This window comes from Chrysoperla carnea, chromosome 5, assembly GCF_905475395.1.
Source record: "Chrysoperla carnea chromosome 5, inChrCarn1.1, whole genome shotgun sequence".
Classification (NCBI taxonomy): Eukaryota; Metazoa; Arthropoda; class Insecta; order Neuroptera; family Chrysopidae; genus Chrysoperla; species Chrysoperla carnea.
In genome coordinates, this window is record NC_058341.1 from 9,601,423 (window position 1) to 9,615,385 (window position 13,963).

The window sequence follows — 13,963 nt, forward strand, 5'->3', positions numbered from 1 at the left end:
CGTATCCTACTGTATCTCTACATGGAGGTAAAATGAACACATTCTATCATATAAGCAATATAAATTATTAATTTAATAAATTTATTAATTTAATTATACTTTACCATGATATTTAAATTTACAATTCAATGCGCATGTATGTTAACTTAATAAGCACTTTACCTCTTTTTTTGTTTGAAATCATTGCAAAGTTTAATAGCCTTTCCCTTCTACGCAGCCAAACTATGATGTAAAAAATCAAACTATATGGCAGTCAATAATTATAACTACTACCCAGTTTTTTTTTATTCTATATGTTAAATATTATTAGAAATTGCTTACCTTAATTCTGGGGATGCATCCACCAATAAACGTACACAATCCAAACATCCCCGAGCAGCTGCATAATGAAGTGCCAATGCACTATTTGAAACGGATCTTTCAAGTGCCGGCATCTCTGCTTCCCACAGTAGCCACCGTACTATGTTTATTCGGCCGTATCTGTAAATATAAAATAAAAAAAATCAATTAAGAAAATAGAACTGGATAAAATTCGTTTTATCTAAATTAATTGTGGTCTAAGTCTAAGAGACGGTATAAGGTCGATCTTTAACCATATCTGATAACCAAATGAGTTATATTATTTATAAAAATTTTAATGATTAACAATCCTTTAATAAGTTTTCTATCGAAAAGTGTTCATGGCTATTTTTATTTAGATTAATATTTAATCAATTTTTTCTTTTAACGGTTTTTTGCAGGCAAACGTATACAATTATTTTCGTAATTAAATTATCTTTCTTCTGGTATCAATTTCGATTGGTTAAGAGATCAGTGTAGACCTGTTCATACCATAGCAACAGGTAAGCCAATAAAGGTAACTACACCAATCTGTTAACCAATCGAAATTGGTACAAGAAGAAACATAATTTAATTACGAAAATAATGGTAATAGAAAAAAACCCTTCATGGAAAAAATAGACAAAAATTAATATAATTAAAAATAGCCATGAACACTTTTGGATAGAAAAACTATGATAAGAGTGTTTATAAATCAATAAAATTTCATAAAAAATATGTCTCATCTGGTTATCGGATGGGTGAAGATCGACCTTATACAGTCTCATGTATTATTGCAAAAGTATTAGTAAGAATATAAATTATTCAAAAAAAAAAAAAACAAAAACAATCATAGTTAGTGTACTTCAGATTCACTAAAAATCACAAAATAAAAAAAAACTTTTAACAAAAAGAAAACTGACTTCAAAAGAAAAACTTTTCCAAAACAAATTAATATGCACTAAAAAGTAAAAAAATAACCATACCTAGGTAATATAATGTAGTTAAAATTATTGTTATTTTTGGAATCGGTGTCAGCCAAGGAAACAACTCTGACGGAACAGTTTTCTACATTAGCTTGACTGACACCGACTCCAAAAATGACAATAATTTTAATTACATTATATTATGGTTATTTTTTTACTTTTTAGTGCATATTAATTTGTTTATTATCTGTTTTGGAAAAGTTTTTCTTTGAAGTCGGTTTTCTTTTCGTTAAGTTTTTTTTTATTTTGTGATTTTTAGTGAATCTGAAGTACACTAACTAATTTGTCACTAAAAAAAGAATTATCGAAATCGATTGGCGTGATATTGAGTTATTCGTCCTTTTGTCGTGCATACTTAATGCAAATTTAAGACTTTTGTGGTTTTCTCATGGATGCCGTTGTCAGAACTGGACTAAAATGAAATAGGACCATACGAGAAGCACCAGCTTTAAAATAGATAAAGAATCATCAAAATCGGTTCACCCAGTCGAAAGTTCTGAGGTAAAAACATTAAAAAAAAAAAATACAGTCGAATTGATAACCTCCTCCTTTTTTGTTTGAAGTCGGTTAAAAATCCATTCCAGGCTTTTATGATTATTATTATTTAACTTTTTCATTTAAAATACGGAATAATTTCAGACTTCCATGGTCGATTGGTGCATTATTGAACCCCATATAGAAAATGGTATTAATCGATTAAGAAAAACAATTGAATACCTCGAATTATTATATAAAGATGAATTAGTATTTTTTCCTAAACTATTATTATTCCTATTAATAAAATTTCGTTGTGTCCATAATTGTCTTTGTCGATGTTGTCGAAGTAATAAAGTTCGATTATATTCACAACAACATTTTTTTGTAATTAATTTATTATGAATATTATAATTATTATAAATATTTCTACAACAACAACACTGATTCTTCAAATTATTTTTATTATTATTAATTTTATTTACCTTTAATAATTTCTTTTTATTAGTATTAGACGTTTTTTTCTTAACTAAACGTAAACTAAACATAATACGTATACGTATATGTCTAATCACATATTGTTCAAGTTTAACACGTTCTTTATATTCATTTAAATTAACACGTTCTGTTAATGTTATTATATCATTATTTTGTTGTTTATTATTTTTATTATTAATTGTTGTTATTGATCTTTGTCTTGTATCTTGTTCTTGTTCTTGTTGTTGTTGTTCATTACAATATTGTTTATATCTATTGTTATGTTGTAGATAATTATTTGTTTGTATTACACTAATATTAATAATAATAATATGTTTTTTAATTAATATTAATTAGTTTTGTTAATTAATAAGAGATGGCGTTTATTTTTAAAGTATGAATTAGGATTGGAAATGAATTAAAATGTTGGGGTTCCCAAACTCGCATTTTAAAGTCAACTTTTGATATGGGCATATAAGAATTTGTCCAAATGAGGAAATCGAGAAATGTCAGTTTTTCGTATTGAAATTGAAATTAACCAATTTATGGGTAATAGTGCAGGAGCTGCGCTAGTTAAGCGACTTCCCTCAGAGATTGAAAAAATAACACACTTTACTAAAAATCGAATATTTCATTTTTAGTTTTTCAAGAATTTTTATTTCGAAAACTAAGAGCCCAGAGGAAAATCACATGAGCACTGTTTTGAAAAAATTCAAAATTTTGTATTATGTGAAACCCAACCCCCCCCCAAACTCCACCCCTAGTTTAACTGTTTAACGATTTTTCTCATTAACGAAATTGACCATTCTAATATCGAAAACCTTCCTGATACCCAATTTTATTCAAATCAGGGACTTAAATTGCGACCGCTAGAGAAGGTACAGACACATACATACATTTTAACGATGGTCATTTTTGACATCTAATAGGTAGAATCGACGAACATCATCAATACAAAGCAATTTCCTTCGATAATTCGCCAAAATTGATCGAGTTATCAAATTTATGAACAATTCTCGAACCAAAAAAAGGTCTTTTGTAAGTTTGACCGCTATGTGTGTGTATGTGTGTCTGTCTATGGCATCGTACCGCCTGAACGGATGAACCAATTTTGATTTTTTTCGTTTGTAAGGTAATTTAATTGAGAGTATTCATATAGCTATGTTTCAAGTACGGTTTTAGGATTCTAAATCCGGAACAACTAAAAAGCAGGCGATGATCCTCAAAATCGGTTCAATTGGGAGGAAGCTCTAAGGAAAAAGATAATTAAATGGACAGTGTTCTTAGGTATGTTTCAAGTGCAAGTTTAGGGTTCCGTATCCGAAAAATTTGTCGAGAGTTTTTTAAATTTTGTAAATGATTTTTTTTACCCATGCAGGAGCATAAGTACTCCCTTTCCGCACTTTTTTCTTGTGCCATATAGCTAATTGCTTATTGCGTGCATAAAATTAACTTTGCACAATCAATGCACAATTAGGTGTATGCCTTTTTCCGCAAAATCGTACAGAAAGGGAGAACTAATCTATTAATATCACATTCATAAAAAAAATAATGTTATGAAACCCGTGCAGAATATCTTTTACACACTCGAGAGGAAATTCTCTTTCGTGTATTATTGACAATTTTCAGCACTTTGACCCAATACTAGAGCCATATATGATTGGCCTTGAAAACCTACCGATTATTCCGATTATATTTATGATTAACTTTGTTCAAATAATTGGTATTTAAATAATTATCATTTATATACTCTTCATAACTTTTCGCCTGACCACGTCGAGTAACACATCGTTCCCGTTGCACCGTTGAACTATCAACATTTGTACTTTCCGTAACACCAGTATTCGATACATAAATCGGATTATTATATAAACTTATCGGATCACTATCCTCCGAACTACATTCATATATTGTATCTGTTACAAGTCCAGCCGATGTCGATGGTATATCTTCAATTCGTGTTCCAGCCAGCGGATTTCTTGGATGATTTGCTAAAGTCATTAAATGACGTTTCGTATCATTATGATGGATCCAACCTTTACTTAATGTCCATTGGTTTAACCAATCCGATTTTGTTTTTGCGGTATTGGTACCTATTTTGTTGCCGATTGATTTATTATAGAGAATTGTATTTTGATGCCGTATAAAACGGTTTTCCCAAGTTGTACTTATTGTTGTGGATAAATATTCGTTACGACTTTCATGTATTGTTGGTTGTGGAGACCAATCACCTTTTGTTGAACAACAACAGCATTTTGAACATTGTAAACATTGTTTTAAACGTTCTTTTATTGTCATTATTAAGAAATTTTTACATTTTTTAAAATTGAGTTTCTTACAAATTTAAATATTTTTACTTTATATTACTTTTTTCTCAGAAAATAGACAGTTATTTTGGTTTTTATAAGGCAATAACAACGGTCCTCGTCTCTGTACAAGATGTCCAAAGTTTGGAGTCATATGAACATAATCTCTAGTAAAATCTTACTAGAAGTAATTTCCAAGTTTTGTATCAAAATTTCTAGCTTTCTGCCAGGCTACAATGATTTTCAGAGATACCTCTGGAATTTGTGATAAAAATTTGATATATAAAAAAGCCAATAATAACGGTCCTTGTCTCTGTAGAAGTTTCGAATCATATGAGCATAATTTCTAGTAGAATCTTGAGACCAATTTTATTCTAGCCAATGTTTTGGATGCTTTAGAGTAAGTACTATCCAATTTTCGTATCTGTCAGGTTAAATTAGATTATGTCTAGGGTTTCTTGCCTTCTGCAAGCTACAATGGTTTTCAGGGATACCGCTGCAATTTGTGATAAAAATTTTGAGACTTTCAAAGTTGATCACAGGCTTTTTAATTGACTATTATACGCTGTGTTAAAGTCATTACTTTTCATGGGGGCACAACTTTTCGGTCGATCTACCATAATAATTTAATATTTTAAGGAAATTATCAACTGTAGAAACGCTAAGATCTCACGAGTAATGAGTGATTCCATGAAAAAGTGTCCCATGAATGGATAAAAAATTATTACTTTTTTTGATGTAAGAATACTTTAGTATGGGACCAACACTGTAGTACTTTTAGCTTTCAGCTTATTTTAAGTTCCTAAATGATATTTTTTCTTCGTAAATGTTAAGTTTTCATTAAAATTTCATTATTTATGCTTATAAAGACGTTAAAATTTCAATTATTTGTACACGAATAGCATTTAAGTAGATTTTTATATCCTGAAGTTTCTATCTTTTGGTAATATTAATTTCTAAGATTTCTTTTAAAATAAAGTTCAAAATACATCTATTTTGCAATCCAAAGTGGCGGTAGGGCCAGTCACAATTAATTTTTCTAACAAATTTGAGACTAATATATTAAAATTCATTATTTAACCAGTTTCTAATAATTTGTTTTATGGAATTTAGCCCCAGATACAATATAAAATCATAAATCCTGCATAGAGGAAGATATTCCAAGTTTAAAAAAACTCTCGAACGTGACTTCCCTTCACGTGTAGTGTCAGTCACATTTGCGTTTTGTTAAATAAATCATATATCATATAGTTTTATGAGTGCATTTTTTACTACAGAGGGATAAATGTAGAACCAACCAAAAACTATACTAACATAAAAGTATTCATAAATAGACGTCAAATAAAACGCATTTTGGTTCAAATTTTATGTCAGTCACATATGGAATCTCTCTAAAATAAAAGTCTTATATACAAATTTTCTGAAACAGCGGGGTCAACATGGTATGAACAATAATCGTGACCAGTCCCAATTATCTGCTTTTATCACAAAATACAAAGCTATCCCTGATATATCTTCTTTCTTTATTTATCCACGTTTATACATAAATTTTTTCTTACAGATCGAACAATTTTACACAAATTATAGATTTTTTTAGATTTTATCATCAATTAAAAATATCTTTTTATGTGTATCCAAAGATATAATTGAGATATTTATTTTATCACACTTAAAAACTTTAATTTAAAACACAATTTTAAAACCAATAAAACACAATTTTTAAATTAATAATTTTTTTAAACAGTTTTTTTCGGTCGTTTTTAGATTGAATATTTCACCACAATTATTTATTAAAATATAGAACTGATGACCGCTAGTTACACGTTATAGAACATTATTAGGTATTGTAGGAAGGTAAACGAATTATTTTTATTTTTATGATGTCCATATATAATAAAGTAAATAATAAATAAAGTTATTATTATAAATTAAATACCAATGAAAGTATATACATAGGTATATACATATATGTATATACTTGTATGTACTATATGCTGTATATAGGTGGTATATTAAATAATATAGGATGATCTAATTACCTATTATTATTAATACTATTGTAATAACATAAAAAAGTGATTGTACAATTGTAATTTATTATATTAAAAATAAATAATTATAAGTGGCGAAATTTTGTGGTACACATTTGTTGAAATATAACGGTAATCCACAAAATAAAGGTATTGAAATTGGGAAAAATTATAAATCTAGTCAAGCCACAGTTTAATTTGGCTAGGAAGAGAACCTGGAAACCACTCAAATCTCGTTTTTATACCATGCATATATGTAATATGCAAGGTATACTAAGTTTAGTCCCAAGTTTGTAACGCTTAAAAATATTGATGCCACGCACAAAATTTTGTTATAGGTGCTCATAGAATCGCCTAATTAGTCCATTTCCGGTTGTCCGTTCGTCCGTCCGTCTGTGGACACGATAACTCAAAAACGAAAAAAGATATCGAACTGAAATTTTTACAGCGTACTCAGGACGTAAAAAGTGAGGTCAAGTTCGTAAATGAGCATCATAGGTCAATTGGGTCTTGGCTCCGTAGGATCCATATTGTAAACCGTTAGAGATAGAACAAAAGTTTAAATGTAAAAAATGTTCCTTATCAAAAAATACACAACTTTTGCTTGAAACATTTTTTCGTAAACATCACTGTTTACCCGTGAGGGCGCCAATTAGGCGGAAATTGTATAGTATGTACCATACTTGATTATCAGTTATGTATGTGTCACATGTATGTATGTGTTATGTGATAAAGAAATCAACACTGACTATGCATGGTATTTCAACAATTAACTCAGTCAATTGTTTGTTTTCACTTGTTTTATAAAAAAAATTAAATCTACTGTTACATTTATAATAAATTTTAGATATAATTTAAATTTAATTACATTTAAAATTAACAAAGTTTAAATCGAATAATTATAACTAAAAGAAGAAAGTATAAGCATTACACAATAGTCAAAAGTAGATAACACAATTACTCATCATTAATACTTTAGATTCTAAAATCATACTTATGGCCTGGGAAAGTACGGAGCAAATTCCAGCTAGATTGAATCATTCTAAAACAACAAACAAAAAAAATTGGCAGGCCGATTTTACAACACTTGAATAAAGAAACCAAAATTTTTTCGACGTTATACATATCTCGAATAGTTTGCCTATAAATTACATTTTTTCTAAGGGGGATAATTATAGGTCACCTTCCCCTACATAATAAATTCAATTAATAGTGATGTTAGATGCTATCTAAAACGAAAATTATTAGTTAAAGTGTACTGTTAAATTGTAAGGATTTGGGAAATTCGCGCTAGTCGAGATCATTGTATCTACATACTTCGTAATCACCCCATACAATAATTAATAACAAATAGGAATAAAAAAAAACCTAAAAATAATGTAACTAAATGTACATAAAACAGTACAGTAATAGAACAAATACAAACAGGATGAGCAGGGATTAAACAAAGGAGTGAACAAATAAATATATATCAAACAAACAAAACACTATAAACATGTTCTTTTTGTACACTAAGTGCAAATAGAAAATGATAGTTTTATTACAGTTTACTAAAATTATCTTTTCGATCTTACATTTAGTGTACACCTATAGTGTACTACGTATACACTGAGACAAAAAAGAACATATGGTTGATACTATACGATACATTAATAATAAATACCGGATATATTGTTAACAATTAAATGCAAATAAAATCATATTGGCGTAGCGTAAACAATGAATATCATGGCTATTTGCTACAGGTAATGTTATTATATGAGTGTGTGTACCCATCATCATATACTTATACCGATATGTGGAGAGAGTGTTGTACCTTGAATAGGCTTGTTGATCAAATTTATTTATCACTTCAAGTGAAGAATAGGCTTTTGTCTTAAATTTGAAAAATTTGGTTTATATGTTACATTACTATTTGATTTACACCAAGAAAGTATTATTAAGAAAAAAAATTCAAATTTAATACTAAAACAGTGTAATGGCGTCCTGTATGACGTCACTTCATGACATGTTATATGTGTTTGTATTTGTAAGCTTACATTGTATTTCATATGATGTGACGTATTACCATGAAAGTACATCTGATCTGTGTTTTCTGTCACATGAGCGGATGCATAGGTTTATGAAAATTATTATCTAAAAATATTAATGATCCTTAAATTTTATTAAAATTAATTTTGTGTTTTGTTATCTACATATTATGATTAATCATTAGAAACTTTTATTCAAACGATTTATTCTTAGCGGACAAAAACCTATTTTGTCACTGCACGGATAGAAAAATGAAGTTGGTTTTTGAAAATCTTTAGAAGTATGCAAAATATGAACGTTTAAAATTCCTAATTAAACAAAGATGAAGATATAGGTTAGTGATGTCATTGTCCAGTATCACCATAGAAATACATATAAAATAAATATAAAGCTTTGTTTTGCTAAATGGAGATGGGCAATCAATCTTTAAATGGTTATAACTTTTTCGCCTTTTAATCAATTTTAATTTCACTTTCAAATTTTGCCATGGTATCAAGTCTAGTTTTACATTTTTTTGCGTAATATGACAAATTTGACATCAGGCAACTATCGTATTGTAAGACCTATGTTCTTGATCACTGGTATAGGACGATGTTTTGATCCAAAGTACATGACAGTGAATATTTTCAAACTTAACCTCCTCAATATTTTAACTTAGAATATTGAAGCTACTTGTAAATAATTAAACAAAATCATATGATGCTTTCCACTGCATTGCACTCATTTTTATAGAATATCTTTCAAAAAATTCAATGATGATTCAAGGTACAACAGACTCCCATACTTTAAGTACCATATGTGAGTGTGTATATAAAATAAATTTATGATTAATTATTATTTATATTTATTACTATTCATTACTTTTATACTATTCTTGACCATGCATGATACCAGTGTGTTTGGTATTGTTGTACTTACAATAATAAGAAAGGTGAGATTTAATGAACGCACTGTTGTAGCTCTAGTCATTTAATTGTTGTAAATAATCATTGAATCAACTTAAATGTATGCATTGATTTCTGTATTTTTCAGCAGAGAATTCAATAATAGGTTGGCTGATAAGTCCCCGGTCTGACACATAAATGGCGTCGCTAGTATTAAATGCATATTATTTTTATATAGTACCAACCTTCAAATGATTCGTGTCAAAATTTGACGTCTGTAAGTCAATTAGTTTGTGAGATAGAGCGTCTTTTGTGAAGCAACTTTTGTTATTGTGAAAAAAATGGAAAAAAAGGAATTTCGTGTTTTGATAAAATACTGTTTTCTGAAGGGAAAAAATACAGTGGAAGCAAAAACTTGGCTTGATAATGAGTTTCCGGACTCTGTATTTTTTCCCTTCAGAAAACAGTATTTTATCAAAACACGAAATTCCATTTTTTCCATTTTTTTCACAATAACAAAAGTTGCTTCACAAAAGACGCTCTATCTCACAAACTAATTGACTTACAGACGTCAAATTTTGACACGAATCATTTGAAGGTTGGTACTATATAAAAATAATATGCATTTAATACTAGCGACGCCATTTATGTGTCAGACCGGGGACTTATCAGCCAACCTGTTACATTTATGCTTTTTGGATCAAAATTAGTCCATCCACCGAGTTTCATCAAATTCCCAAGCAAAAATTTTTTGCGACTTTCTCGATTTTTTCAAAGGGGTACCCCTTAAAAAAATTGCAAAAAATCGAAAAAATTTTTTTATCTCCAATTTCGATAAAACTCAGTTTATAAGGTAATTTTGACCCAAAAATTACAAAAATCGGGTGTATTTGATGACTGGTCGAATAGTTTTTGAGATACGGACTAAAATCTATCCAAATATTGCGATATCTCATAAACTTTGTACCCAATCATTAAATCAATGGGATTTTTGTACTTTTTGGGTCAAAATTACCCTATAAACCAAGTTTTACCAAATTCTAAAACAAAATTTTTTTTGCGATTTTCTCGATTTTTTCGCAAAGGGGTGCCCCTTAAAAAAATTGTAAAAAATCGAAAAAAATTTTTTAACTCCAATTTCGATGAAACTCAGTTTATAAGATAATTTCGACCCAAAAATTACAAAAATCGGGTGCATTTGATGACTGGTAGAATAGTTTTTGAGGTACGGACAAAAATAGTTCCAAATATTGCAATATCTCAGAAACTTTGCATCCAATCATTAAATCAATGGGATTTTTATACTTTTTGGGTCAAAATTACCCTATAAACCAAGTTTTACCAAAATCCCAAACCAAAAATTTTTTTGCGATTTTCACGATTTTTTTAAAGGGGTACCCCTTAAAAAAATTGCAAAAAATCGACATATTTTTTTAATCTCCAATTTCGATAAAACTTAGTATATAAAGTAATTTTGACCCAAAAAGTACAAAAATCGGGTGCATTTGATGACTGGTCGAATAGTTTTTGTGATACGGACTAAAATCGATCCAAATATTGCGATACCTCAAAAACTCTGCATCCAATCATTAAACTAATTTTTATACTTTTTGGATCAAAATTACCCCATCCACTGAGTTTCATCAAATTCCAAAATAAAAGGTTTTTATTTTAAAAATGATCCTAAGAAAACATGATTTTTTGGGAACGTCCATAACTGAACTCTTTAACTTTGATTAATTTTATGAATTTGGAAAGGATATATCAAACAGACAAATGACTCGCCATCTTTTGCCCTTATAAACTGAATTAACCACGCGTAACATCGAATTTAAATACCTACCTACAGGTATTTATGAGTTTCCTGTTATTGAAAAATAAATTCAATCTAAATCATATACAACAAACACACACACAAAAAAATATTTTAAAATTATAGAAAATTTTCTCTGATAATATAATTATAGATGTTATATATATAATTATAAATAACAAACACAATATTTAATTAAAGTGAAATGAAATCAACAAACCATCTGTAATAATCATTTTAAAAGAAAAATTAATCACGCAGAAGCTGCGTAGGCTTTGTGATTATTTTATCTGTGAAACATTAATCTTAATTTGTTTTTGTAAAAAATCAATTTTTTGCATATCTTGGCCAAATTTTGTTCGATTTGAATGAAATTTTTTTTGAAGCATACTAAATTTGGGTTGTATTTTCCATTTTTTATGTTAGTAAGTCGCTTATACCACTTCTTGGGCCAAATGTTAAAACCATGTTAGTAAAATTCTGAGAAATATTGCAGGAACGTTAAATTTAACCAAAAATTTGAAATCTATGACCCAAAATTAGTGGAATTACATACTTGGTTTATCAAAATAGGATAAAACTTGGGTTTGATAGAACAAAATCAAAATTTTTGGATTTTGATGACGTCATGGAGTATAAAAAATCAATTTTTTGCATATCTTGGCCAAATTTTGTTCGATTTGAATGAAATTTTTTTTGAAACATACTAAATTTGGGTTGTATTTTCCATTTTTTATGTTAGTAAGTCGCTTATACCACTCCTTGGGCCAAATGTAGAAACCATGATAGTTAAATTCTGAGAAATATTGCAGGAACGTTAAATTTAACCAAAAATTTGAAATCTATGACCCAAAATTAGTGGAATTACATACTTGGTTTATTAAAGTAGGATAAAATTTGGGTTTGATAGAGCAAAATCAAAATTTTTGGATTTTGATGACGTCATAGAGTATAAAAAATCAATTTTTTGCATATCTTGGCATATCTATTTTGCATATCTATTTTGTATACTAATTAGTATACAAAACCAATATCTCCATTCTCTGAAGGTGAATTCTCAAAAAAAAAAATATAAAAAAACGCAGTTACACATACGCCATAAATCTGTTTATATTTTATCAATCATCAATTAAATTTAATAATAAAGAGTAACAAATATAAGTATTTATTAAATATCATATTTGTACCCGCTGGTTATATTTGTGAAAGTGTTTTTCTTCATTAAAATCACAGATGGTTTTTATTTTGTATTTGTTTTGTTTGAAATTTATCTTTTTAACATGTCATATTATTTCGAATTCATAATTTTTATCTCTCTACGATATATAAATATAATGAATGAATATTATTATATTAATATATGTTTTTACTTTTAGAAATTCAATTTTGTTGCTGTATAAGGTGAAGTAGATACGCATCTAAATCTTACTACAGCTTTACCCACGCAAAAAATTAAAACGGGCGTTGTCGTTAGTAACTTTTACTTTTAAAACGACTTCATATAACAAGATATAGTTTTTTTCTCAAACAAATTTTTGGACTAGATTGAACTGCAAACATCTTTCAGGAAACTTATTATATGAAATGATTCATTAACAACTCCAGAGGTGTATTAAATTGTCTAGAGCATGAAAAGGGCTGAAGTAAGAAGAGGGACTTAAGTATTTTTCAAGGTATACTAAGTTTAGTCCCAAGTTTATAACCCTCAAAAATATTGATGCTACGAACAAAATTTTGGTATATGGGTTCATAAAATCACTTTATTAGTCCATTTCTGTTTGTCCGTCTGTAGCCACGATAATTCAAAAACGAAAAGAGATATCAAGATGAATATTCCATAGGGTTCTCAGGACGTAAAAAATGAGTTTGTAAATGAGGAACATAGATTAAATGGATCTTGGGTCGAAGGACCCATCTTGTAAACCAATAGAGAAATCTAAAAAATGTTCCTTATAAAAAAATAATCAACTTTCATTTGAAACATATTTTGTTATCATTTTTGTTTACCCGTGAGGGCGCAAATTAGAACAATTGGCCCTTTAATAGTATTCAAGAAACTGTACAAATTAAAGCCTCAATGGCCCATCCTTCACGTATTTCAATCGTTTTGATTCAACATTCGAAAAATACGATCGATTCTTAAATCAAAAAATATGATCTTTAAACGCGACCGTGAGAATTTCCACAGAACTCTGTTGTTTTTTTTAAATAGATTTAAGCCTGATAAGTATTGCCGTATTGAACACTTAAGGTCATAAAACTTGTTTGATTTGCAATTTCAGTGGACGGAAATGGTAGAAGCGATGGGAAATCAAGGAAGTTTGATCATTATAACACTTTTAACTTGAAATAATGCCTCAAGTTTGAGTTCTTGTAAAGGAAATTATTTTAAAATGAAAACCACCTCCTAACGTTTTGATTTCTCATTAGAGATCCAAAAATGCTTCAAGAATTTGTTTAAATGTACATATATTCACTTTATGAGAAGCGAAGTATTTCGATTGCTAGTGAAAATGTACAAACGCATAACATAATTTTTCTGAAATATTTTGGAACTGTAGATAATAATGCCTGGAAGTCAAAAGACGGAATGTTCATTTCCTCAATAGCCATTACAAATAGTATTTTATATAAAATGTCCTTG

At 28.7% G+C, this 13,963-nt stretch overlaps 1 protein-coding gene across 1 annotated transcript in view; it reads right to left on the minus strand.

Moving 5' to 3' along the window:
* Positions 1–13,963, minus strand: part of LOC123300488 (espin) — a 76,489-nt gene that overhangs the window by 36,526 nt on the left and 26,000 nt on the right. Inside the window, exon 2 of the mRNA XM_044883071.1 lies at positions 322–480. Coding sequence (XP_044739006.1) covers positions 322–480 — 159 coding nt within the window. The remainder of the gene's footprint in view (positions 1–321; positions 481–13,963) is intronic.